This window comes from Bos javanicus, chromosome 7, assembly GCF_032452875.1.
Source record: "Bos javanicus breed banteng chromosome 7, ARS-OSU_banteng_1.0, whole genome shotgun sequence".
Taxonomy (NCBI): Eukaryota; Metazoa; Chordata; class Mammalia; order Artiodactyla; family Bovidae; genus Bos; species Bos javanicus.
Genome location: NC_083874.1, coordinates 19760398 through 19786275, shown reverse-complemented (window position 1 = coordinate 19786275; position 25878 = coordinate 19760398). Strand labels below are relative to the sequence as shown.

Below are 25878 nucleotides of genomic sequence, written 5' to 3'. Positions count from 1 at the left end.
AAGACTCTGTGCTTCCAATTCAGGGGGCATGGGTTCAGTCCCTGGTGGGGTAACTAAGATCCCACATGCCATGTGACATGGTTCTCCCACCCCCCCCAAAAAAAACCACTGTTTAAAATCATCTGTATTTTGGGGACTTACCTTGTGGTCCAGTGGTTAAGAACCTGCCTTGCAATGAGTGGATATGAGTTTGATCCCTGGCCAGGAAACTAAGATCCCACATTCCACACACTCAAAAATTTAAAAACAAAACGCATCAGTCTTAAACATAGAATTAGCATATCATTCAGCAATGCCACTCTCAGGTATACACCCAAGTTCACTGAAAACAGGGATTCAAATAAATCCATGTACACCCACAACAGCCAAAATGTAGAAATACTTTTTATCTACTGGTGGATGAATAAACAAAAAAAATGGCACATGCATACATACAATGAAATATACGATTCAGCCAAAAAGATGAATGAAGCACTGACACGCACCACCATGCAGATGATCCTGGAAAAATGATGCTCAGTGAGAGAAGCCAGATACAGAAGATGGCATAGTAGATTATTCCATTGATATGAAATATCCTGAACAGGCAAATCCACAGAGACAGAAAGTGGATTAGTGGTTGCCAGGGGCTGGGAAGGGGGAATTAAAGGACTGCTTAATGTGTACAGGATTAAGGGTAATGAAAATTTCTGGAACTAGATAGTGGTTATGGTGGCACAACACCATGAGTGTACTTAATGTCACTGAGCCATACACTTTCAAATGGCTAAAGTGGTAAATTTTATGTGATGCATACTTTGTACTTGCGTGCATGTGCTCAGTCATGTCCTAACTTTGTGACCTGATGGACTGCAGCCCGCCAGTCTCCTCTGTCTGTGGAACTTTCCAGACAAGAATACTGGAGTGGGTTGCCATGCCCTTTTCCAGGGGATCTTCCCAAGCCAGGGATCAAACCAGTGTTTCTTACATCTCCTGCATTTTCAGGTAGACTCTTTACTGCTGAGCCACCTGGGAAGCTGACATGTATTTTACCACAGTGATTAAAAAAAAATTATACTGAAAAACAGACTAGGTAATGGGAGGAAGGATGATGGAGTAAGAGGTAAAGGTGGGGGATGATCAGGGAAGGCCTCTCTGAGCTGACACCTGAATAATGCAAACATCTGGGAGAAGGGCATTCCTGGCAGAGGGAACAGTTTGTGCAAAGTCCCTGTGGTGGGAATGAGTATGATATGTTCACAGAACAAGTGAAAAACCACCACAGTGATTAAGAGGCACAGGCGAGAACAATAGGTATCCAACCCTGCTTGGGGTTATGTATTAAGTTTTCTTGTGGCTGCTATAACAAAGTACCATACTAGGAGGCCCAAAACAATAGAAAAATAGTTGTTGTTTTTTTTTACCGTGTTGCATGGCATGTGTGATCTTAGTTCCCTGACCAGGGATTGAATCCGAGCCCCCTGCAATGGAAGCATGTAGTTTTAACCACCGGACTGCCAGGGGAGTCCCAGAAATTTTTTTCTCTCCCAATTTTGGAGGCCAGAAGTCTGAATATAGTGGCAAGGTTGGAGCCTTCTGGGGGCTGGGAGGAGAATCCACTGGGTGCTCCCCCCAGCTTCTAGAGACCGCCAGCCATCCTTCATGTCCCCTGGCTTGTAGATGCCTCACCCTGATCTCTGCCTCCATCTCACATGGCGTCCCCCCTCCTCTTCTCTCAAGAAGTTACTTGTCGTGGGATTTAGGGCTCATCTTTAATCCAGGATGATCTCATCTGGAGATCTTTAACTTAATTCTACCTGCAAAGACCCTTTTTTCCCCAAATAAGGTTACATTCACAAGTCCCATGGGTTAAAACTTGGAGGTATCTTTTACCGGGGGGCGGAAGGCACCACTCAACCTGCTACCAGTCTAAACATAAAATCAGTAACAGCAGGAAAACACGCACGGAACTCTTCTCATGCTGTGGTATGTGCCAAGCACCCAGCCCGGATCACCTCATTAAATGCTGAAACGCCAGAGGCCTAACGTTTCCTTTTCGCAGATGAGGAAACTAAGGCCCAACAGGTACAATCACTTACCCAATCGAGTCCCCCAGCTCGTGGCTGAGCCAGAGTGCAAACCGATTACGGTCTGATTTCAGAGAGTGCGCTCTTAATTCTGTTCTACCGTCTTTCAGGGCGGGGCTACCGCACGCACACCTGCAGGGGACGCCTTTCCCTCGGTGGCCCCGAGCGCGTGTGTCTAAGAATCTTTCTGCCTCCGCAGTACCCAGCCTGGTCCTCGGCACATGGGTCATAGGAAGTGGCCAGCTGAGGGACCCACGAAGTGGGAACAGGAGGTTATTATTCCTTCTCTCATATTCCAAGGAATGAGGCCATCGCTGCCATTTATTTATTTATTTGTTCCTTGTTTTTGTTTTTAAATCTGTGATGCGCCATCAGGAATCATTTCCGCTTCTGCCCCCAGTGAGGCTCTTAGCACTGCTCCCCTCTCAGCCAATGGAGAGCACCGATTCTGCCAGGGGGCTGTGCTTTTTGGTCAGCCCTGCCCCCACCCACCCACCCTGCACACAAAAGCAGCATAATTGACTGTCTTAAAGGAAGCCGAGCCTCTGCCAGCTACGAGCTGGCGAGAAGAAAATACCTCGGGAGGCACAAGCTGAGACAACGATGACCCAAGACGAAGCCGCGGCCGAGCAAGGGGGAGTCGACCGCTAACTGCAAGCCTTCCCTGCCCGCCGCCCCACCATCCCTGGACAAAAAGCTCCCGTCTGCGCCCGCCGCGTTGCTCTGGGTGACCTTCCTTGGATGCAGAGTTCGCCCTGAGCGCATCTTCCTCGGATGCTCTGAAGGCCCGGGAACCGAGGTCTGCAGGCGCCCGGGGCTCGTCTTTGTTTGCGCTCACCCGGGAGAGGCCGCGGAGGTAGCCGGTACTCGCACGGAGGTGAGTCCACTTTCTCCCCGCCCTGTTGAGGAAGATCGTCCCTCATGTTTCTGGGGCTGCAAACCCGGCTTCTGGCAGATGGGCGGGTGGGAGCGGAGAGCCAGGGTACTTAGCGATTCTTGGAATGGCAACACCTCCATTTTTTTCCCCACGCGGAGAAAACCATCCGCCGCGCGCGCGCACACACACACATACACACCCACAAGGTTCACCTCGCGTGCCCACCGTTCACCTGGAAGGCAGAGGATTGCACCATTTCCAGGCTATGTTGGGAGATTAGGCGGCTCAAACCCTCAGCCCCTCTCTGGGACGCTTCCTGCGAGACCAAAATGTACAAGTCCCAACTCTGTGCGTTTCCTATTTATAACGCCGTGAGCGGATTTGGAAAAAGGATTTGACAGCAGTGCACGTAAAGGCTTGCCTATGGGGTGGGGAGGAAGGGAGATGGTTACAAACAAGAGATGCCTCCTCCTGTGTCTCAACTTGTATGCGAGGGGCTGATAATTCAGCACCACGGCAGAAAGGACCGCTTCTCAGCTTCCGCTCGCTGCCCCCTTATTCGATGGTCCATGAATGTGAAGTGGGGACCAGAGGGCGGGAGTGTCCAGGGCCCAGCGGGACCCACCCACATCCCGGCATTTAGAGGACCGTGGGGCAGACATGTGAGGCTCCAGGCTCGGCTGTGGGTAGGGTAGCGGGGGTGGCCCTTTTCGGGGGACTGAGGCCACACTCAGCTCAGGAGAAGGATACAGACGCAAAGACCACTCCCTTCATAAAGAAAATGAACTTCTACTGACGCGAACTTTCCCTTGCGGTAAGGTTCTGGCTGGCGGTTGCCCATAGCATCAGGAAGAGATCTCTCTTCTTCCCCCGCCCCCCGCCCTTCCGTACTGCGTCTTACTGTCCCTCCTCCATGAATGAGTGACGACATCCAGGGCAGTGACAAAATCGAGTGAGAAACTCACTGAATGGGGGAGGGTCACATTTTAGACACCCCCTCTCTCCTACCTGGCCCCCACCCTGCTCCCTCTGAGTCCTCCCCCTGAGCCCCAATCCCAAAGGCAGACCCACCATGCACAGGGATTTCCGTCCAGCGCGGGGCTTTGGAAGACACACCCAAATAGAGAGCCACCCACCAGCTTTAGAGAGGCAGCTGCGGCGTTGGGGAGGGGGTAGGGCTGGATGCGGGACCTTAGGTGCTGGAGAGTGAAGATGACAACTTAATCTCAGCTCTGCGGACGTTTGGGGCCAGATCATTTTTGATTAAGGGAGGACCATCCTGGACACTGTAAAGCATTGAGCAGCATCACTGTTCTCCACCCACTTGATGTCAGTAGCGCCCCTCTCCCCTGCATGTGACAACTAAAAACAGACCTCCAAACATTACCAAGTGACTGGTGAGGCGGGAGGCAGCATCACCCCCAACTGAGAACCACTGGCTTAAAAGCACAGAACCTGTGCTATTCATTGGGTCATAAGATCTTGGGTGTAATTCCAAAAGGGATGTTAGAGGTTATTTCTGGATCCAGTCTTTCATTGATAGACAGGGAAACTGAGGCAGGGGAGGTCTGCCATGCCCCAGGGCATGTTCATGTTCATGCCCCAAGTTCAGTCTCACTCAGCAGTTCTGACCACACTCCCAGACAGCCCAGCACTTAAGCCACCCTCTAGAGCACTAACCCCACCCCATGCCTGCCCCCACCTGGTTCCTCACAACATTAAAAACAAAACTGGCATTTTGTGGTTAGTGAGAAATTACTATCCTGATTTCCAACCCCAGGCACTTTCTCACTGTCTTTTTCAGTTCTAGGGTCAGGTTATCAAGACTTGATTCTTCTTAGGGGCATGGGAGTAGCAGACAGAGGGGCAGGGGAGGTGGGCCAGAGCAGATAGAGGTGGTTGGGGTTAACTAGGTCCTGTCTGAATGTCAACCCTGGCAAGGAAACTTAATTATATCAGTCATTAGCACTGGAGGATAAATGACTTTAATTGCATTTGTGGCTTCCTAGTTGAAGTCCAAGGTAAGCGAGGGCAGGTGAGCCATGGGGAAGGTGGATTTCAGAGCTTCACTGGGAGGTAGTTTATAACTGGAGGCTCAGCCCCTCCTTTGGGTTCCAATTCCTGACCCACCCACATGGATTTTCAGCTCTCTATGTCTCTGTTTTCTCACCTGTGACATGGAAAAGCCTCATGGGTCCAGGCAGTGATTCAGTAAGATGACAGACACAAGTGCTCTTTGCAGATGGATCTCTGAAGTTCTGTGCATGGGTGGGGAATTGTCATTAGGACGATTGTCTAGTAAACCCTCCATCCACAGCTCTCCTTCAGGATTCACCCCTGCTTCAAGTCGGCACCTCTTCCCAGCTCTCATGGGAACCACCGAAGCCACACTCCGGATGGAGAACATGGATGTGAAGGAAGAATGGCATGACGAAGCTCTGCCCAGGTATGGCTCCCCTGGCCTGCGTGTCAGCTGTGGAGGGCGTGGCCTGGCTGACACTTCTCCCAAGCATGGTACAGATACCCCAGTTGACCCAGCCAAGTTCATAATTGGTATTTGCTGACTTAAGATGGATTTCCCACTTCCCCCCGCCCACCTCTGCCAAAATGCTAAAATAGCTCCCATTTCCACACTCTTGTAAGAATTCGAAACATTCTTCTATGAAGAAAACCATCTTATGGACTATTGGGCTTCCCTGGTGGCTCAGATGGTAAAGAATCTGCCTGCAGTGTAGGAGACCCAGGTTCCATTCTTGGATCAGGAAGATCCCCTGGAGTAGGAAATGGCTAACCACTCCAGTATTCTTGTCTGGAGAATTCCATGGACTGAGGAGCCTGGTAGGCTACAGTCCATGGGGTCGCAAAGAGGTGGACATGACTGAGCAACTGACACTTTCATGGGCTGTGATAGTCTTCTTACCTGGGTTCCCAAGAATCCAGGTAATAGTGTGTTTTTATCTGCAGCAGCATATCCCCGCTTAAAATTGCTGGGTCAGATGTTCATTCCTTGAAAACTCCGGGTTTCAGCCTCCACATGCTCCTGCCACTCTCTGTCCTTCGCGCCCTCCAGCGCCTGCTGCTCCCTTCCTGTTCCTTCTGTGCTGGGCTGGCTCTGATGTTCTGACTTTGCACTGGCTGTTCCCTCTGCCAGGCGTGCTCTTCCCCAGACACCTGCCTCCCCTGCCTCCTTCAGATCTCCACCCACTGGCCACCTTCTTAGAGAGGAACTCCTAGCCCTTTAATTACCCCCTCCCCTAGTTCTTAAATTGTTTCCTTCCTATATAACAGCCCTCCAAAATATCCATGTCCTAATCCCTCCCTGGAGAATGTTCGTTAATGTGGCAAAAGGCACTTTGCAAATATGATTGAGTTAAGGATCTCAAAATGGGGAGATGACAATCCTGGATTGTTGAGGGGGAGGTCCTCAATGTAATCACAGGATTCTGTATAAGATAGTGGTCCCAAACCTGTTTGGCACCAGGGACAAGTTTCATGGAAGACAGTTTTTCCACAGACTTGGGGTGGGGGCAAGGGAATGGTTTCGGGATGATTCAAGTGCGTGACATTTATTGTGCACTTTATTTCTATTATTATTACATCAGCTCCACCTCAGATCGTTAGGCATTAGATCCCAGAGTTTGAGGACCCCTAGTATAAGAGGATGGCAGGGGACTTTCCTGGCTGTCCAATGGTTAAGACCCCAAGCTTCCAGCGAAGGGAGTGCAGGTTCAATCCCTGGTTGGGGAAATAAGATCCTACATGCCTCAGGGCACAGTCAAAAAAAAAAAAAAAAAGAAGGTTTGTCGACAGGTGTAGGAGATGTGATGATGACAGTAACAACTTAGAGTCATGGGAGGAAGAGGCCACCCGGCCAGGGATGCAGTGCTGGTTTCTCCAGGAAAACCAGCCTCATGAAACTGATTTCAGACTTACTTCTGGTGTCTAGATTCATAAGAGAATATATCTGTGCTGTTTGAAGCCACTAAATTTGGAACAATTTGTTACAGCAGCCACAGGAGACTCATACAATCTAATTCGCTGACTATTCCATACACTTGTTTACAATCTGTTCTCCATGATGGATCCCATGAGAGCAGGGGCCTTTGGTGTGATCACAGGCATACAGTTGGTGCTCAGTAGATACGGGTGAATGGATGACAGTCATTAGTAGGAATGAAAAATCTTAAGAAGGGAGCCGTGTGTGGCTGAGGTACTTGTCTCTATTTTCTCCTCCAACAAGGCATTAAGTAAGAGGAAATATCATCAGCACAGGCTCCCCCTGATTCAACTGCTCATCTCCTTCCCATTTTTTTTTTTTTCTTGGCCATGCTGCACAGCTTGCAGGATCTTAGTTCCCCAACTATGGATCGAACCCATGTCCCTTGCGCTGCTATGTGGATTCTTAACCACTGAACCACCAGGGAAGTCCCTCCCTCCCACTCTTTAAAAAATATTTATTTATTTAGTTGGCTGCATGGAGTCTTAGCTTCGGCACACAGACTCTCTAGTTGTGGCACGTGGATTTGGTTACCCCAAGGCATGTGGGATCTTAGTTCCCCGACCAAGGATCGAACTCATGTCCCCAGCATTGCAGGACAGATTCTTAACCGCTGGATTGCCAGAGAAGTCCCTCCCTCCCACTTTAATGCAAGGAGTTTATCCCAGGGAAATGATGCCCAAGAGTTAGTTGCATAACCATCTGGGAAGGAAGGTCAACGAGACTGGGCACATTCACCCTGGAAAAGAGAACTTGGGTAGGAGTTCCAGCTCCAGAAAGTCTTAGTGGGTGAGGGTGCTGAGGGCAGAACTAGGCTGAGGGACAGGCATGAAAGGTTTGCGTCTAATCTAGGCTCTTTGGACTCAAATGGCCCCATATGTGCATAGTTTATACGCCCATCCTTTCAAAAGCAGAACAGGCTGATGGGGGAGGTCTAGAGCTTCCTGTCAACCTGTCCCAGGAGAAGCCGTGATGTTGAGGGCATTACCCCCTCATTTGAGAATCTTGGGCTTCTTGGCAGTCTAGTCCTTTTCACCCCAATCCTTGTGGTTTGTCTTTTTTTTTTTTTAATATTTATTTTATTTATGTATTTAGCTGCCCTGGGTCTTAGTTTAGGCATGCAGGATCTTTAGTTGTGGCATTCAATCTCTTAGTTGCATCACGTGGCATCTAGTTCCCTGACCAGGGAGCGAACCTAGGCCTCCTGCATTGGGAGCTCAGAGTCTTAGCCACTGGACCACTAGGGAAGTCCCCCTTGTGGTTCTTAAAGCAATAGATGCCCCACATCAGAATAACCAAGAATCTCTTGTCTGCCCAGTGCCATTGTCTTCAGGAAGACTTAGTCTGAGAAGGAGATGGCAACTTCATTGGAGTCAAGCTCCTCTTCATTCACCGTTAGAATGTTCTTTGTTCTACATTCCCCTGTGAAAGTCTTTCTCTTCAACTCAATACAAGGAGCACTGTTGCCTGGATGTGTAGAAAGGGGTTTCATGGGACTTCCTGGTGGTCCAGTGGTTAAGACTCTGCACTTCCAATGAAGGGAATGCAGGTTTGATCCCTGGTCGGGGAACTAAGATCCCACATGCTGTGTGGTTTGGCCAAAAAAATAAAATAAAAAAGTTTTTAAAAGGAAAGGGATCTCATGATACCTGGCAGTTTGGGTGAACTAAAGATCATTTTTCTAACTTTTTATTTTGTATTGCGGTATAGTGATTAACAATGTTGTGACAGTTTCAGGTGAACAGTGGAGGGACTCAGCCGTACATAGTCATGTATCCGTTTTCCCCCCAACTCCCCTCCCATGCAGGCTGCTACATAACATTGAGCAGAGTTGCCTGTGCTATACAGTAAGTCCTTGTTGGTTTTCCATTTTAAATATAGCAGTGTATACAAAAATTTTGGCAGGGGCTCCTCCCATGGCTAGAAATGCCCCAGAGTGGGCAAGAGCCGGCCACCTTAAGGAGCTGCCCCTCATCTGTGGAAGGTCTGTTTTGTCCCACAGAAAAGGCGGAATTAGATGGGGTGACCTCAGCAGGTTCCTTCCAGCACCAAGCACTCTGGGAGTTTAGAAACATCTCCAACCAGTCTCAGCATCGCTCGCCCTGTGGTCCCATGAACTCTGACCTCCACTGAGACCAAAGCGTTCCCAGGTCCAGACTTCAAAAACCTGATTTAACCCCGCCTCCCCAGGTGGCAAACTCCAAGCCTTCCTGGACATTAAAAAAAAAATTCTCTGATGACAGCACAAAACTCACCTTGCTCACTCTAGTTTTATTTCAAGCGACACAGCGGAAACAAGATGGCACAAGCTGTGGAACCAGACGCCAGTGGGTTCCGATTCCAGTTCTCTGATGGGCTTGTGCGGCCACCTCAGACAGCTCTTTGAGCATCTCTGTGCCTCAGTTTTCCTACCTGTAGAATATGGACAGTCATTCCTGGCTCACAAAGTGGTTTGAGAATCTGATGCTGCCTGCAGCATCATTTTTCTTTTCCTTCTTTTTTACGTATTTATCTTTTGGCTGCACCTCAGAGGTAGACGGGATCTTAGATCCCCAACCACGCACCCCCTGCAGTGGAAGCTCAGAGTAACCACTGGACCATGAGGGGAGTCTCAACATTATTCTTTTTTTTTCTAAGTTTTCTTTGGTATGGGCCATTTTAAAGTCTTTATTAAATTTGTTACAATATTACTTCTGTTTTATGTTTTGGTTTTTTGATTATAAGGCCGGTGGGAGTCTAGCTCCCCAACCACAGGGATTGAACCCTCAGCCCCTGCATTGGGAGGTGAGATCCTCATCACTGGACCCCCAGGGAAGTCCCAGCATCATTGTTATCAGCTTGTATCTCCTTCACTCTGGTTCCTTTTACCCATCCCCCACCCCCCAATAAAAGAGACCCTCCTCTCCCAAGGCTTCTTGAGACAAAGTGGGGCTGACTGCAGCTGCACGTGTGAATTTCAAGTGAGATTCCCCAGCTGCAAAGGGCTCCTCTCCCCCATTCAGTGGTACAGTGTTCACAGGATAAGTGGCTGGCTGTGCAACCCCGGGTTGGGTCGGGAACATGCCTTCGTTGAGGCACTGTCCTCATTCCGGGAGGAGTAAGTAAAGCTCTTTATATAGCGTCCAGATGCAGCCCAACATAAGCACCTCTGTCTGAGTCAAGACAACCCCTGATTCTATTCCTTCCAGCACACTGATCCCTTCCTGGGGCCTCTCCCAGCTTCCCCCGGGTATGTCCGGGCATGCAAACTGTGCCTGTTTTCTGCAGTGTCTTTCTGCACTTCTGCAGATTCCCATGGACTATAGCTGAGGGCTGCCTGGAGATGACCCATTCACTGCCTCCTTTGCCCATCCATTCATTCTAGTGATGTGCACCAACTGTGCCAGGCCGTGGGTGAGACTCTGGGGACACCTGGCAAACAGGAGAGCTGCCCTCATGGGGTGCTGGAAGAATAGGGCAGAGACAGGTGGTCCCTTATAACCTCACCAGCCAATGGAAAACTGAAGCTGGGTTCTTGGCACCTGGAGCAAGCCTGGGTGGGGTCTGACTGGGTTGGGGAGGTTAGAGGAGGAGCTGACCTTGAGTGATGAGGGGGGAACAGGGAAAAGAGGCTGAGGGTAGCAATCAAGCATTCCAAGCAAAGAGAGCAGCATGTGCAAAGGCCCTGGGGCCAGTGGAAGCAGATTGAGGGACTGAAGGAAAGTTGGATGGGGAAACTGAGGACCTAGGTGGGGAGGGGTTTGGCTAGCATCTTACAACTAAGGAGGTGGGTGCAGGATTAGGTGTCTCAGCCTGTGGGTTTTGTTTGTAAATTTTTTTTCTTTTTCAGGGGGCTTTGCTAGGTCTTGCCGCATCTGGGCTCTTCATTGTGTTTGTAATTTTTTTTCCTTTCCTTTATTGGAGTATAGTCAATGATGCCAACCAACAGAGGATGAGATGGTTGGATGGCATCATCGACTCAATGGACATGAGTTTGAGCAAACTCTGGAGGATAGTGAAAGACAGGGAAGCCTGGCATGCAGCAGTTCATGGGATCGCAAAGAGTCAAACATGACTTAGCAACTAAACAACAACAAATAGTTGGTTAACAATGTTGTGTTAGTATCTGCTGTGCAGCAAAGTGAGTCAGTTATATGTATACATATATTCACTCTTTTTATAAGTTCTATTCCCATATAGGTCATTACAGAGCATTGAAGAGAGTTCCCTGTGCTATACAGTAGGTCCTTATTAGTTATTTATTTTATATATGGTAGTGTATATGGGCTTTCCCAGTGGCTCAGTGCCAAAAAAAAAAAAAAATTCTGCCTGCAATGCAGGAGACACGGATTTAGTCCTGGGGTAGGGAAGATCCCTCAGAGGAGGGCATGGCAACCCAATCCAGTATTCTTGTCTGAAGAATCCCATGGACAGAGAAGCCTGGTGGGCTACAGTCCATGGGGTTGCAAAGAATCGGACACGACTGAAGCGACTAAGCCCACCCATTATGTATATGTCAATCCCAATCTCCCGATTTATCCCTCTCCCTTGTATTTATCCCTCTCCCTTGTAACTTTTTATTCTGACATAGTCCCAAGCTTAGAAAATAAAAATTATAAGAATGGTGTAAGGAATATCTGTAAACTTTTACCCAGATTTGCTTACTCTTGAGATTTTATTGATACTTCCTTTACTGCTCTCCCTTCCCCTCCTCTCTCTGTCTCTCTCAGTGTCTGTCTGTCTGTTATCTGTCTATCTACCTTTGCTCAGTCTCTGTCTATATGCACCCATCCCTGCACAGGGTAGGCCAAGCATGCTCCCTCTCCGAGTTCAACGCACACACAGCGGTGATTGCATGTTGTCCAGCTCGGCAGTCCTAAAAACTGTCAGGCAGGAGCCGTGGGTTTAGGGCAGGAATTGATGGGGCGCCCTGAGCATCCCCTGTCCCCCACCCACTCCAGCATTTCTCTTTCCTGAACTCTAGCGACGCTGGGCTGTCACAATAGAATACGGCACATGGGGCAGCTTCAACAGCAGGTGTTTATTCTCGCACAGCTCTGGAGGCTGGGTGTCTGAGATCATGGTACCAGCAGGGCTGGCTTCTGGTGAGGGCTCTCTTTTTGGCTTCTTGTGACATGGTGTTTCCTCTGTTCTCAGTGGTGGAGAGAGAGCTTTCTCGTGGCTCTCCCTCTTGTAAGGCCACAGTCCTAAGGGATCAGGGCCCCACACATTTTTTTTTTTTGACTGCTTATGTGGGATTTTAGTTCCCCAATCAGGGGTCGAACCCCCACTTTCTGCAGTGGAAGGGTGGGGTCCCAACCACTGGACCACCAGAGAGGTCCCAGGGCTACACACTTTTGACCTCCTTCAATCTCAATTGCCTCCTAAAGACCCTGTCTCCAAACACAGTCATACTGGGCGTTGGGAGAACACAGTTAGGTCCAGAACATCCTGTTTGCATCTGCTGAGCCAGCGTTACTGCCAGGGGTGAAGTGAGGGATAGGGAGCGAGGGCTGGGAGGTCTGTGATTCTGCTCACAACCCCAGGCTTTCTTTTTTAAAAATATTTCTTTACCTTGCCAGGTCTTAGTTGTGGCTAAATCTGTAGTTGCAGCATGTGGGGTCTAGTTCCCTGACCAGGGATCGAACACAGGCCTCCTGCATTGCGAGTGTGGAGTATTAGCCACTGGACCACCAGGGAAGTTCCCCTACAAGGCTTTCTGATCCAGCCAAGAGGTGATGGTGCTGGGGGAGACCAGAACCAGATGAATGGGAAAAGGTGTCAGAAAGTGCAGAGAAGGGTAGATTTATCTGAGTGACTGAAACCACCAAAGTTGCCTATAATTTTTGAAGACCTCTCTGCAGTTCCCTCGACATAGGTTTGCAAGAGTCCTATTATAAGCCCTGGAGCTACTAGTCCAGCTTTGAGCCTCGTAAAAGCCTACTTAATGCTCAGAAAGAATTTTTGCTGTTACCCTGCACCAGAGGTGGCTGTGGATCAGGCAGAAGTAGAGGCTGGGAAGCCCTGGAGGGGAGACTGAGGCAGCGTGGCCAATCTGAAGGCCATCGAAGCCCTGGAGCACTGTTTGGGAAGCAGTGCTCAGTCGTGTCTTACTCTTTGTGACCCCATGGACTGTAATCTGCCAGGCTCCTCGGTCCATGGGATTTCCCAGGCAACGATACTGGAGTGGGTTGCCATTCCCTTTTCCGGCAATCTTCCCAACCCAGGGATCAAATCTGTGTCTCCTGCATTGGCAGGGAGGTTCTTTCACCACTGAGCCACTTGGGAAGCCACTTGGGAAGCAGGAGGCATATTCAAAGGTCCTGGGGCCCACAGTTTATTCCGAATTCCTTTCTTTCACACTATGAATAACATTAAGATAGAGTCTAGGACCTGAGGGTAGAACTAGGTCTAGGGGCCACCTCTGAAGCCAGAACTATTGCAATATCAGCTGATTCTGAGTGACAGGTATTTCTTGATTTTGGCCTTTCCCCACCACTTGCAAAATGTGCCCTGACTCAACCTTTCCTTCAACAGACCCTTGCTGAGGGCTGCTTCTTCCAAGGCCAGGCCTGTGACTCACCAAAGCAAGAGAGGAAGAGGCAGAATGTAGGGGTGAGGTGGAGGTCAGGTTCAGACAGGGTCTTCTGGAGGACACTGACCCTGCCTCAAAGGCTAAGCAAATTTCACTGGGCAAAGAAAGCAGGAAGTGGCCCCTCTAGTCAGCGCGGGCAGGATGTGCAAAGGCATTGGGACAGACAGGACCTTGGCATGGTAGGGACTGCAGTATGTAAGAGAGCCTGGTTAGATCACAGGTGTCAGGTTGGAGGGTTCACAGACGTCATGTCCAGAAGGAACGCCCACAAGGGAAATTTGGATAGTGCTTTAACAAAGTACCACAAACTGGCTTAAAACAAGAGACATTTTCTCTCACAGTTCTGGAGGCTAAACATCCAAAATCAAGGTGTCAGCAGGGCCATAGCTCCCTCTGAAGGTGCTGGGGAAGGATCCTCACTGCCTCTTCCTGCTTCGGGTGGTGATTGGCCATCCTTGATGTTCTTTGGCTTCTAGATGCATCACTCCTTGCCTCCATCTTTTTTTTTTAAGCTTGTGTTTTATTTTTTAGTTTAAAAAAATTTTTTTGGCATGTAGTTGGTTTCCAACGTTGTGTTCGTTTCAGGTGTACCGCAAAGTGAGTCAGTTATATGCATATATGTGTATCCACTCTTTTTTAGCTTCTGTTCCCATATAGGTCATTACAGAGTACTGAGTAGAGTTCCCTATGCTATACAATAGGTCCTTATTAGTTAGCTATTTTATGTATAGTAGTGTGTATGGTGGCATAGCATCACTGGTTCAATGGACATGAACTTGGGCAAACCCCAGGAGATAGTGAGGGACAAGGAGGCCTGGCGTGCTGCAGGCTATGGAGTCACAAAAGTCAGACTTGCCTTAGTGACTGAACAACAGCAAAGTATGTACATGTCCATCTTAATCTTCCTATTTATCCCCCCACTTACCCTCTGGTAACAATAAGTTTATTTCCTACGTCTGTAACTCTTTCTGTTTTGTAGATAAGTCCATTTTTTTAGATTCCACATATAAGCAATATCATGATATTTGTCTTTCTCTGTCCGACTTACTTTACTCAGTATGACAATCTCAAGGTATATCCTTGTTGCTGCTAATGGCATTATTTTGTTCTTTTTTATGGCTGTAATATTCCATGGTCTATAGGTCCCACATCTTCTTTATCCATTCATCCATCAGTGGGCATTTAGGTTGCTTCCATGTCTTAGCCATTGTAAATACTGCCGTAATGAACATAAGGGTGTATACATCTTTTCAAATTTTGGTTTTCTCTGGATATACGCCCAGGAGTGGGATTGCTGGATCATAGGGTGACTCTATTTTTAGGTTTTGAAGGAATTTCCATACTGTTCTCATAGTGACTCACCAACTTACATTCCCACCAACAGTGTAGGAGGGTTCCCTTTCCTCCACACCTTCTCCAGCATATATTGTTTGCAGGCTTTTTGATGATGGTCATTCAGACCAGTGTGGGGTGGTACCTCATTGTAGTTTTGATTTTGCATCTGCCTCCATCTTCCCATGGCCCTCTCCTCTGTGTGTGTGTCCAAACTTCCCTCTTCTTATGAGCCCATCAGTGAGTCTCGTATGACTTCATCGTAACTTAATGATGTCTGCAACTATTCCAAATAGGTCACATTCCTAGGTACTGGGAGATCAGACCTGAGTTACGTTTTGAGGGGATGCAAGCCAACCCACGCCAGAAGGATTAAGCCACACTGTACACCTGGTGGAGTCGGGGGACCCCACTTTTCACATGGGTTTCCCAACACAGAAGGCAGATGCTACATGGAGCCATCTGGATCCACTTGGAGTTTGTGAAGAGGTTTCAGGTCTGCAGAAGCTGAGATCTTTCTGATGCTTGGGGAATAAACCCCAGTACTTTGGCCTTGTGATGTGAAGAGCTGACTTACTGGAAAAGACCTTGATGCTGGGAAAATTGAAGGCAGGAAGAGAAGAAGGCGACAGAAAGTGAGGTGGTTGGATGGCATCACCGACTCAACAGACATGAATTTGAGCAAGCTCCAGGAGTTGGTGAAGGATAGGGAAGCCTGGCATGCTGCAGCCCATAGGGTCACAAAGAGTCAGATGGAACTGAGCAACTGAACAACACTTGGCCTTGAAAGCTGCAGCACTGTGGATCAGAGGGGCTGGTGCACATGTGCAGACTGGGCACAAGGGGGCAGTAGTGGGCAGTGACTGGACTCAGCTCAGCCGGTGTGAATGGTTCAGACCTCCCTACTCTCCCTGGTTTAACCTTGGTTTCCTCCTCTGTGAAACGGTCTTCTCCCTGCCTCAGGGATGCTGTGAGGAGCAAATAAGATGATGCATTTCAACAAGATGTCAACATTTCAACACAGGGAGTGTCCTGCCGTGGGGTAGATGACGGTTCTAGCTGATTCTAGCACAACAGGACTTCAGCCTCAAACTGACGGGGGCAGGGAAGGTAGAGTCAATGAAAAAAAGGAACTAGAAGGAAATTCAACATCCAGGTGAGCAGGGGTGGTGGACAGTCAGCTCCTGGTGGTGGTTACCATACAAGGAGGGCAGATCTGATTCAAGAACAGACTGAAATCTAGGCTTTTTGTGTCTCATCTCTGATTTGACAGCGAGTTAAAAATGTTGTGAAATGCTGTGTGGGCAGGACAGAGCTAGCGGTGGTTCATCAGCTGCCAGTCTGCAATTTGGGAGCACAATTTCGGGTAACCTTGCAAGTAGGTGGCGTGCCACCTGTCCTCTGGAACCCTGGACGTACTCGTGAATTACCAGCTGCCCTCCCCATGTTCAGAGCATGGGTGTCAGCTACAGACCAGAGGTGCAGAGCAATGTGTACATGAAACGGGCATGGGAGTTATCTTATCTCAATCTGAAAGGAAGATGCCTCTTTAAAACCTTCTGACTTAATCTGAACCTTGTTTTTTGCTTTTTTAAATGGAGGTGAAATTTCCATAATACAAAAATAGCCATCTTAAATGCACAACTCATCTGTTGTGCAACCATCAACTTTATTTAGTTCTAAAACATTCCGTCACCCCAAAATGAAACCATCCCCATCAGCAGCCACTCCCCATTTCCCTGGCAACCACAAACCCACTCTCTGTGTCTGTGGATTTGCCTGTTTTCTATGTCTCATATAAATGGAATCACACCCTGTGTGTCCTTCTGCATCTGGCTTCTGTCACCGAGCGTCCTGTTCTCAGGGTCCCTCCACATGGTAGCCAGTGATAGTGCTTTTCTCCTTTTCGAAGCTGAGTAATATTCCAGTCTGTGGATGGACCCTGTTTTGTTTATCCACTCATCACTTGATAGGCATTTGGGATGTCTCCAGTGTGATCACACTTCTGTAAAGCATTTGGGTATGAGTTTTTGTATAGATGTGTGTCTTCATTTCCTTTGCACCCCTGCTTAGTTTTGACTTTTGACCTCCATGAGAACAGGGCATCACCCAGTTCATCCTTTACCTCCAAGACCCACCAATACTCCTGGAAGATAGTGGTTACTCAAAGAATATTCAAAGGATGGTGAATGGGAGAAAGGTGGGCGGGGTGGGGGAAGGGTGTGGAGGAAGAAGCATGATTAGATTCCATCCTGCAGAGGGTGCCAGCTCATGCCCTACAAAGAACAGAGGCGATAGAATAAATGTGTCCATGTTGTTGTTCAGCCACTAAGTTGTGTCTGACTCTTTGCAACCCCATGGACTGCAGCACACCAGGCTGTCCTTCACTATCTCCCAGAGTTTGCTCAAGGTTATGTCCATTGAGTTGAGGATGCCATCCAACCATCTCCTCCTCTGTCGCCTCCTCCTCCTCTTGCCCTCAATCTCTCCCAGCATCAGGATCTTTTCCAATGCGCTGGCTCTTTGCGTCAGGTGGCCGAAGTATTGGAGCTTCAGCTTCAGCATCAGTCCTTCCAATGAATGAATTCCAGGGTTGATTTCCTTTAGGATTTACAAGGGACTCAAGAGTCTTCTGCAGCACCAAGATTCGAAAAGAAAAGAAAAAACGCCCTACTGTCCTTCTCCATCAAAACAGTTCCCCGTTTTGCTGAGCTGGCACTGCTGAGTTGTAAAGATGAATTACCGCTGCAGTGCCTCCCTGAGTCAGCAGGCCCTGCAGCTGGAGCCCCTGACAGACCTGTGTGCTCTGCAAACCCTTCTGCCTGAGTATTTCCCTGGGGAGCAAAGGAGCCGGAGCACATGGGTCAGAATCCGGCAGAGTGAGCTCTGGTCCAAAAAACAGTCTGAGCATTGCCAGGAAAAGCAGGTCCTGTTTTGCAAATTCGTGCTCCACCAATTAAAGGGGGCACAGATGCATAGCTGGCTGCCTTTCTCTTTTTAAAATTTTACTTTTTAGTAGCTTTAGATTTACAGAAAAGTTGCAAGAATATTACAGAAAACTTCCAAACACACACCTCCTGTAATTAACATCTTACATGAGGCTGATACTTATGATACAATTAATAGACTGGTATTGACACGTAATTATTAACCAAAGTCCACAATTTATTGAGATATCCATAGCAATTTTCTCCTAATATTCTTTTTCTTTCCTAGGATCCCACCCAAGACCCCACGTAACATTTAGTCATCATGTCTCCTTAGGTTTCTCTGGGCTGTGACAGTTTCTCAGACTTTAAAAAAGAAAAAGATTTTTTGATGTAGACCATTTTAAAATTCTTTATTGAATTTGTTACAACATTGCTTCTGTTTTAAGTTCTGGGCCAGGAGGCATGTGGGATCTTAGCTCCCCTGACCAGGGATCGAACCCTCGCCCCCTGCATTGGTAGGCGAAGTCTTGACCATTGGACCTCCAGGGAAGTCCATCACAGACTTTCCTTGTTGTTGATGCCCTTGACGGCTTTGAGGAGGACTGGGGTCAGAGATTTGGTAGAACTTCCCTCCGTGGGAGTTTGTCTGGTGTTTTTCTCATGGTGACACTGGAGCGCTGGGTGTGGGGGGAGGACACAGGTGAGGGGCCGTCTCATCCATCATCTTGGGGTGCCTGTCGTCAGCATAACTCTTCTTTGGTGTTGACCTGGGTCCCCGGGCTGAGGTCGTGCTGGTCAGGTGTCTCGACTGTAGAGTCACGCCTCCCTTTTCCCATACTGCCCCTTTGGAAGGAAGTCACCGTGCCCAACTCATGCTGACAGAGAAGTTACTCTCCATCTTCTTGGGGCTAGAGTATTTACATACATTTTTTGAAATTCTTCTGTGCAAGAAAAATTTGTCTCTTCTCCCCATGTTTATTTATTCAGTCACTTGCTTACTTCTATATGGACTTGTGGACATTTTATTTTGTACTTTGAATCACCATCCAATACTTTATGATATATTTTGTTGGTCAGGCCTGTCCAGCATGGGCCATGGAGAGCTCCCTCAGTTGTCTGCTATGTCTGTCGGACAATTTCTGGCTCATCAGAGACCAAATCCTGTGGGGTCAGCCCATGAAGAATGCTGCTTATATTCCAAATATAATATAGATGAGACCTTCCTTTTCTCTGGGCCCCAGCTTTTACTATCCAAAAAAAAGGTTTATGGGACTTCCCTGGTTCGCCTTCCAATGCAGGGGGCAAGTGTTCCATCCCTAGTGGGAGAGCTAAGATCCCACATGCGGCAAAAAAAATCAAAACATTTTTTAAAAAGGAGCAATAGTGGAACACATTCAATACGTGTGTATGTTAGAGGCTTCAGTCATGTCTGACTCTTTGCCCTGCCATGGACTGCAGCCTACCAGGCTCCTCTAGCCATGAGATTCTCCAGGCAAGAATACTGGAGTGGGTTTCCATACCCTCCTCCATGGGATCTTCCTGACTCAGGGATCGAACCCAGGTCTCTTGCATTGCAGGCTGATTCTTTACTATTTGAGTCACCAAGAAAGCCCAACAAATCGTCCACATCAAAAAAAAAAAAGTATTAAAAAAAAGCTTAATATTTGTTAGATGATCTGATGAGAGCCCTCTGGCGCTGATGGTTTGTGATTTTCTGTGCTCATGAACAGGTGTATTTTCTCCCAATGATTTCCCAACACTAAACAAATTCTGTTGCTATCATTCTGTCTGAACTCCACGCTTCTGCGGCTGGACTTGTGGTGCCTGGTGGCTGGTGTCCACTCCCGGCTGGGTCTGCAGGCCACTCCCAGAAGAGACGGGGATGGACTTGCTTGGCAGCCCCACAGAAGACACGTCCTGTAAGTTTCCATGTGTGCAGAAATGGGCACATGATCTGGGCTCTGCCCAGGACTGTAACTGTAGAAATGTCAGAGGCCATGCCTCCTGGGTGGAATGTCACAAAAGGAGGTTGTTCAGCTCCAAGGCCTGTAGGGAAAAGCAACTGTGGTGGTGACACAGAGATGTGTGTGGAGTCAGTGTGTGGTGTTTCTGTATGTCCTTGAACTGGTGGCTCAGCCTCTCTGTGCCTCCAATTCCTTATGTACTAAATGCAGGTAGTGAGCCTTCCACAGAAGGGGTATACAAGGATTAAATGAGATGGTTTATGTAAAGTGCCCAGGGGAATGCCAGGCATAAAATCAGGAGGGCTCTCCTGCCCTGAGCACTCAAGAGGGCTCATGGGTCTGAGGACCCAAAGGCCAAGACTTTGAAAACAGGGGGTCTAGGGCAGCCAGATGGGCTACCTCAAACACATGTTCTCCTCGATGGCATCTCCTGGCAGAGTCCTGGTGAGAGCTCCCATTCTGCCTGCATCTCCCCCATGCAGCCCATCACAGAGCCCACCCTAGAGAGGAAAGATTGCCCAGAGACGGACAGCCACATCCCTGATGTCACACAGCAGCGAGTACCAACTCTGCCCACCCCCGTACCATACTATGCCCATGAGCCAGGTAGGGACATCAAGTTGTCCCAGTTCTCTGGGGCCAATCTGTATGGATCTGAATGGTTCGTCACCCTAGAGTACCAGCCATTTTTCCCACTTGAGCATATATTCTCTGCCCAGTGTTGTCACATCCCCACAGGGTGACCTTGGGTGACTCCCTTCTCCCCTCTGGGCCTCCACTTCCCACTTCTGTAAAACGAGGGGTGTGTGGTAACAGTACCTCACTTCCTAGGTGTGACTGCCTCAATGATGGCCCCCAAAGGTATCCAGATTCTAATTCTAGGAAACCACAAATGTTCCCTCAGGTGGCAAAAGCAATTTTGCAGATAGGATTAAGTTAAGGAACTTGAGGGACCTCCCTAGTGGCTCAGTGGTAAAGAATCCACTTGCCAATGCAGGAGACATGGGTTCAATCCCTGATCTGGGAAGATCCCACATGATGTGGAACAACTAAATCCATGCACCACAACTACCCAGCCCACACTCTAGAGCCTGTGCTCAGCAACAAGAGAAGCCACCTCAGTGAGAAGCCTGCGCACCGCAACTAGAGTAGCCCCTGCTCGCTGCAACTAGAGAAAGACTGCATGCAGCAACAAGACCCAGTGCAGGCAAAAATAAATAAGCAATAAATTTTTTTTTTTTTAAGAAACTTGAGACGGGGGATGTGAACGTTAATTGTATAGAAGCCAGCTACGTGGTCAAACACGATTCTAGATATTTCCATTGAGGGAGTTTTCTAAATGAGATTTATATTTAAATTCATGCACTTTGAATAAAGCAGATTGCCTGTCATTGTGTGGGTGGGCCACATTTAATCAGTTGAAGGGTTCAAGGTGTGGGGGCGTCGGGGCAGGGAACTCAGGTGTGATTCATCCTGGGGCAAAATTCCTCTCCAACTGTGAACCTATGAAATCAAGCAATTTCTCTGCTTCTAAAATACAAAGGTGAGACAGGCACAGAATAGATATTCCCACTGCAAATGGGAGAAATTGGAAGGATGAAGGGGTCACAAGTCCCAGCGAGTCTGAAATTTGGCAGGGCAAATTCCACTAGATTTTTTTAAAGGCAAATTCCATTAGTTTTAAGGCTGAAGAATCATCCTCTTTGGTTCAATGCCCTTTCCTCCGGGTCCACATGGTGACATTCCTGCCTCTGTGGTTCCCTGCACTTTCAATCTTGCAGTCACCATGCTGTGATCCACAACCTGATCCCACCAGCAAAAGCAGCAGTATTCTTTTAACATATTTATTTCTTTGGGTGGGTTGGGTCTTAGTTGTGGTGCACAGGCTTCTTTGTTCCACGGCACGTGGGATCTTAGTTCCTGGAAAAATGAATGAATGAAAATAGTCACTCAGTCATGTCCGACTCTTTGCAACCCCATGGACTGCAGCCCACCAGGCTCCTCTGTCCATGGAATTCTCCAAGCAAGAATGCTGGGGTGGGTTGCCATGCCCTTCTCCAGGGGATCTTCCTGACCCAGGGATTGAACCCGGGTCTCCTGCATTGTGGGTAGGTTCTTTACCATCTGAGCTACCAGGGAAGCCAGAATCAAACAAAATTCCCTGCATTGAAAGACAGATTCTTAAGCAATGACCACCAGGTTAAGCAGTATTTTAAATCAAGCACGCCTGATTCACTGCTCCCAACATACTTCCCCTGAAAAAGGCAGGGTAAGTTGAGAGGACTGGGGTCATATCCCTGGGAAGGTCCCTGCCTCAATGTCCCCATCTGTAAAATGGGTAATATTTCCCATCACACAAAGTCATGGTGAGAGCAGGAAATTATGCCAGTGCCTCACATATAGCAGACACTCGGTAAACATGACTTATGGGTTTGTTTGTTTGTTTTTCATTTTATTTATTTATTTATTTTTGGTTGTGCTAGGTAGATAGAGTGCCTGATGAACTATGGAATGAGGTTCGTGACACTGTACAGGAGACAGGGATCCAGACCATCCCCATGGAAAAGAAATGCAAAAAAGCAAAATGGCTGTCTGGGGAGGCCTTACAAATAGCTGTGAAAAGAGGAGAAGTGAAAAGCAAAGGAGAAAAGGAAAGATATAAGTATCTGAATGCAGAGTTCCAAAGAATAGCAAGAAGAGATAAGAAAGCCTTCTTCAGCGATCAATGCAAAGAAATAGAGGAAAACAACAGAATGGGAAAGACTAGGGATCTCTTCAAGAAAATCAGAGGTACCAAAGGAACATTTCATGCAAAGATGAGCTTGATAAAGGACAGAAATGGTATGGACCTAACAGAAGCAGAAGATATTAAGAAGAGATGGCAAGAATACACAGAAGAACTGCACAAAAAAGATCTTCACGAGCCAGATAATCACGATGGTGTGATCACTGACCTAGAGCCAGACATCTTGGAATGTGAAGTCAAGTGGGCCTTAGAAAGCATCACTACGAACAAAGCTAGTGGAGGTGATGGAATTGCAGTTGAACTATTCCAAATCCTGAAAGCTGATGCTGTGAAAGTGCTGCACTCAATATGCCAGCAAATTTGGAAAACTCAGCAGTGGCCACAGGACTGGAAAAGGTCAGTTTTCATTCCAATCCCAAAGAAAGGCAATACCAAAGAATGCTCAAACTACCGCACAATTGCACTCATCTCACATGCTAGTAAAGTAATGCTCAAAATTCTCCAAGCCAGGCTTCAGCAATATGTGGACCATGAACTTCCTGATGTTCAAGCTGGTTTTAGAAAAGGCAGAGGAACCAGAGATCAAATTGCCAACATCCACTGGATCATAGAAAAAGCAAGAGAGTTCCAGAAAAACATCTATTTCTGCTTTATTGACTATGCCAAGGCCTTTGACTGTGTGAATCACAATAAACTGTGGAAAATTCTTCAAGAGATGGGAATACCAGACCACCTGATCTGCCTCTTGAGAAATCTGTATGCAGGTCAGGAAGCAAGAGTTAGAACTGGACATGGAACAACAGACTGGTTCCAAATAGGAAAAGGAGTTCGTCAAGGCTGTATATTGTCACCCTGCTTATTTAACTTATATGCAGAGTACATCATGAGAAACGCTGGACTGGAAGAAACACAAACTGGAATCAAGATTGCCGGGAGAAATACCAATAACCTCAGATATGCAGATGACACCACCCTTATGGCAGAAAGTGAAGAGGAACTCAAAAGCCTCTTGATGAAAGTGAAAGTGGAGAGTGAAAAAGTTGGCTTAAAGCTCAACATTCAGAAAACGAAGATCATGGCATCCGGTCCCACCACTTCATGGGAAATAGATGGGGAAACAGTGGAAACAGTATCAGACTTTATTTTTCTGGGCTCCAAAATCACTACAGACGGTTACTGCAGCCATGAAATTAAAAGACGCTTACTCCTTGGAAGGAAAGTTATGACCAACCTAGATAGCATATTCAAAAGCAGAGACATTACTTTGCCAACAAAGGTTCATCTAGTCAAGGCTATGGTTTTTCCTGTGGTCACATATGGATGTGAGAGTTGGACTGTGAAGAAGGCTGAGCACCGAAGAATTGATGCTTTTGAACTGTGGTGTTGAAGAAGACTCTTGAGAGTCCCTTGGACTGCAAGGAGATCCAACCGGTCCGTTCTGAAGGAGATCAGCCCTGGGATTTCTTTGGAAGGAATGATGCTAAAGCTGAAACTCCAGTACTTTGGCCACCTCATATGAAGAGTTGACTCATTGGAAAAGACTCTAATGCTGGGAGGGATTGGGGGCAGGAGGCGAAGGGGACGACAGAGGATGAGATGGCTGGATGGCATTGCTGACTCAATGGACGTGAGTCTGAGTGAACTCCGGGAGTTGGTGATGGACAGGGAGGCCTGGCATGCTGCGATTCATGGGGTCGCAAAGAGTTGGACACGACTGAGCGACTGATCTGATCTGATCTGATCTGAGGCCTTCATTGCTGTGCAAGGGCCTTCTCTAGTTGCAGCAAGCGAGGGCTATTCTCTATTTGCAATATGCAGGCTTTTCACTGTGGTGGCTTCTCTTATTGCAGAGCACAGGCTCTAGAGTGCAGGCTCAGTAATTGTGGTGCTTCGGCTTAGTTGATCTGAGGCATGTGGGATCTTCCCAGGTCAAGGATTGAGCCTGTGTCTTCTGAATTAGCAGGCAGATTCCTAACCACTAGACCACAAGGGAGGTCTGTAACTTGCGTCTTTATAATTTTTTGCCAAAATGCATATTTCTATACCGCAGTGTCTCTCGAAGCAGTCTGACCTGTTGCTTATGGATCAAAAGATTCAAAGTGAAAAAAAAAAAAAATATGAGATTCAAAATGAAACCAAAGGTAGTCCAAGGATTTCCCTGGTGGTTCATTGGCTGACTCCAAGCTTCCAATGCAGGGGACATGGGTTTGATCCCTGGTCAGGGAACTAGATCCCACATGCTGCAAGTAAGACCGATCAAAGCACAATCAAATACATAAATAAAAATAAATACTTTTAAAAAATGTGGTCCACTTAATTATGGATCTATGAATGTCATCCAATATAAGAGAGGGGCGAGATTCTCCTTGATGTTGTTCAGTCGCTCAGTTGTGTCCAACTCTCTGCGACTCCATGGACTGCAGCACACCAGAATTCCCTGTCCTTCACTGTCTCCTGGGGTTTGCTCAGACTCATGTCCATTGAGTTGGTGAGGGACTCTCTGACTCGTTTATTGATTTTGTCTTCAAAGGCTATGTAATGAAACGGAGAATTTCTGGGGTCTCTGGAAGGTCAGCCTCTTTTCCCAGAGCTGCCTTTGTGGGAGGGGGTGGCTTTCCTCCCCTTGTAAACCCCATAAGCCTGAGGGGTTAGCTCTGCTCCAAGGGCTGTTAGATGGTTTTAACCCCTTGGGGACAGCCCAGGAGGTGAAACCACCTTTTATAAGGAGACCAGAGTCCAGGATAAGAGTCTTTAGGAGGAAGTGGTCCAAACCATGGGGAATATCCACCCCCATGGGCTTCAGAGTGACATAGCAAGATCCTGCCTCCCTGTGCCTCAGTTTACTCATCTGTCCAATGGGTCAGTAGCAAGGTTGCAACTGACTCAGCAGTAAAGAATCCACCTGCCAATGCAGGAGATCCAGGAGACACAAGAGACACGGATTCGATCCCTGGGTCGGGAAGATCCCCTGGAGGAGGGCATGGCAACCCACTTCAATATTCTTGCCTGGAGAATCCCATGGATAGAGGAGCCTGGCAGGCTACAGTCCATGGGGTGGGAAACAGTCAGACATGACTGAACACATGTATCTGTCTAGAGAAGTCAGAACATGAAAATGTGGGCTAGGGCCTGGCCTGTGTTATGTGATCACCAAAAGTTAATTGTTAGAGTCATACATCCCAGAAAGGCAAAAAGCAGAACTCAGACATTCTCCATCAGCCTTAGCGAGAAGGAACAAAAGGCGCAGATACTGGCAGATCTGGAGCTCAATCTGGAGACCAGGCTGCCTGGGGTCTAATCTCCATGTCATTGTTTGACCTTGGCTCAACTCACCTGTGAGTCCCATTTTGCAGATGGTAAAACTGAGTCAAGCTCAGAGCAAGGTGGCACTG

At 47.8% G+C, this 25878-nt stretch overlaps 1 protein-coding gene across 2 annotated transcripts in view; it reads left to right on the top strand.

The window, feature by feature from the left end:
• Positions 1 to 2234: 2234 nt before the first annotated feature.
• Positions 2235 to 25878, top strand: part of ATCAY (ATCAY kinesin light chain interacting caytaxin) — a 42088-nt gene continuing 18444 nt past the window's right edge. The window contains exons 1-3 of one of the 2 annotated variants that reach the window (XM_061422646.1): positions 2235 to 2943; positions 5261 to 5389; positions 19637 to 19695. In XM_061422646.1, coding sequence (XP_061278630.1) covers positions 5313 to 5389; positions 19637 to 19695 — 136 coding nt within the window. In that variant the 5' untranslated portion in view covers positions 2235 to 2943; positions 5261 to 5312. Of the gene's footprint in view, positions 2944 to 5260; positions 5390 to 19636; positions 19696 to 25878 lie in introns of those variants that run through there. The other variant, XM_061422647.1, reaches the window with a different exon arrangement.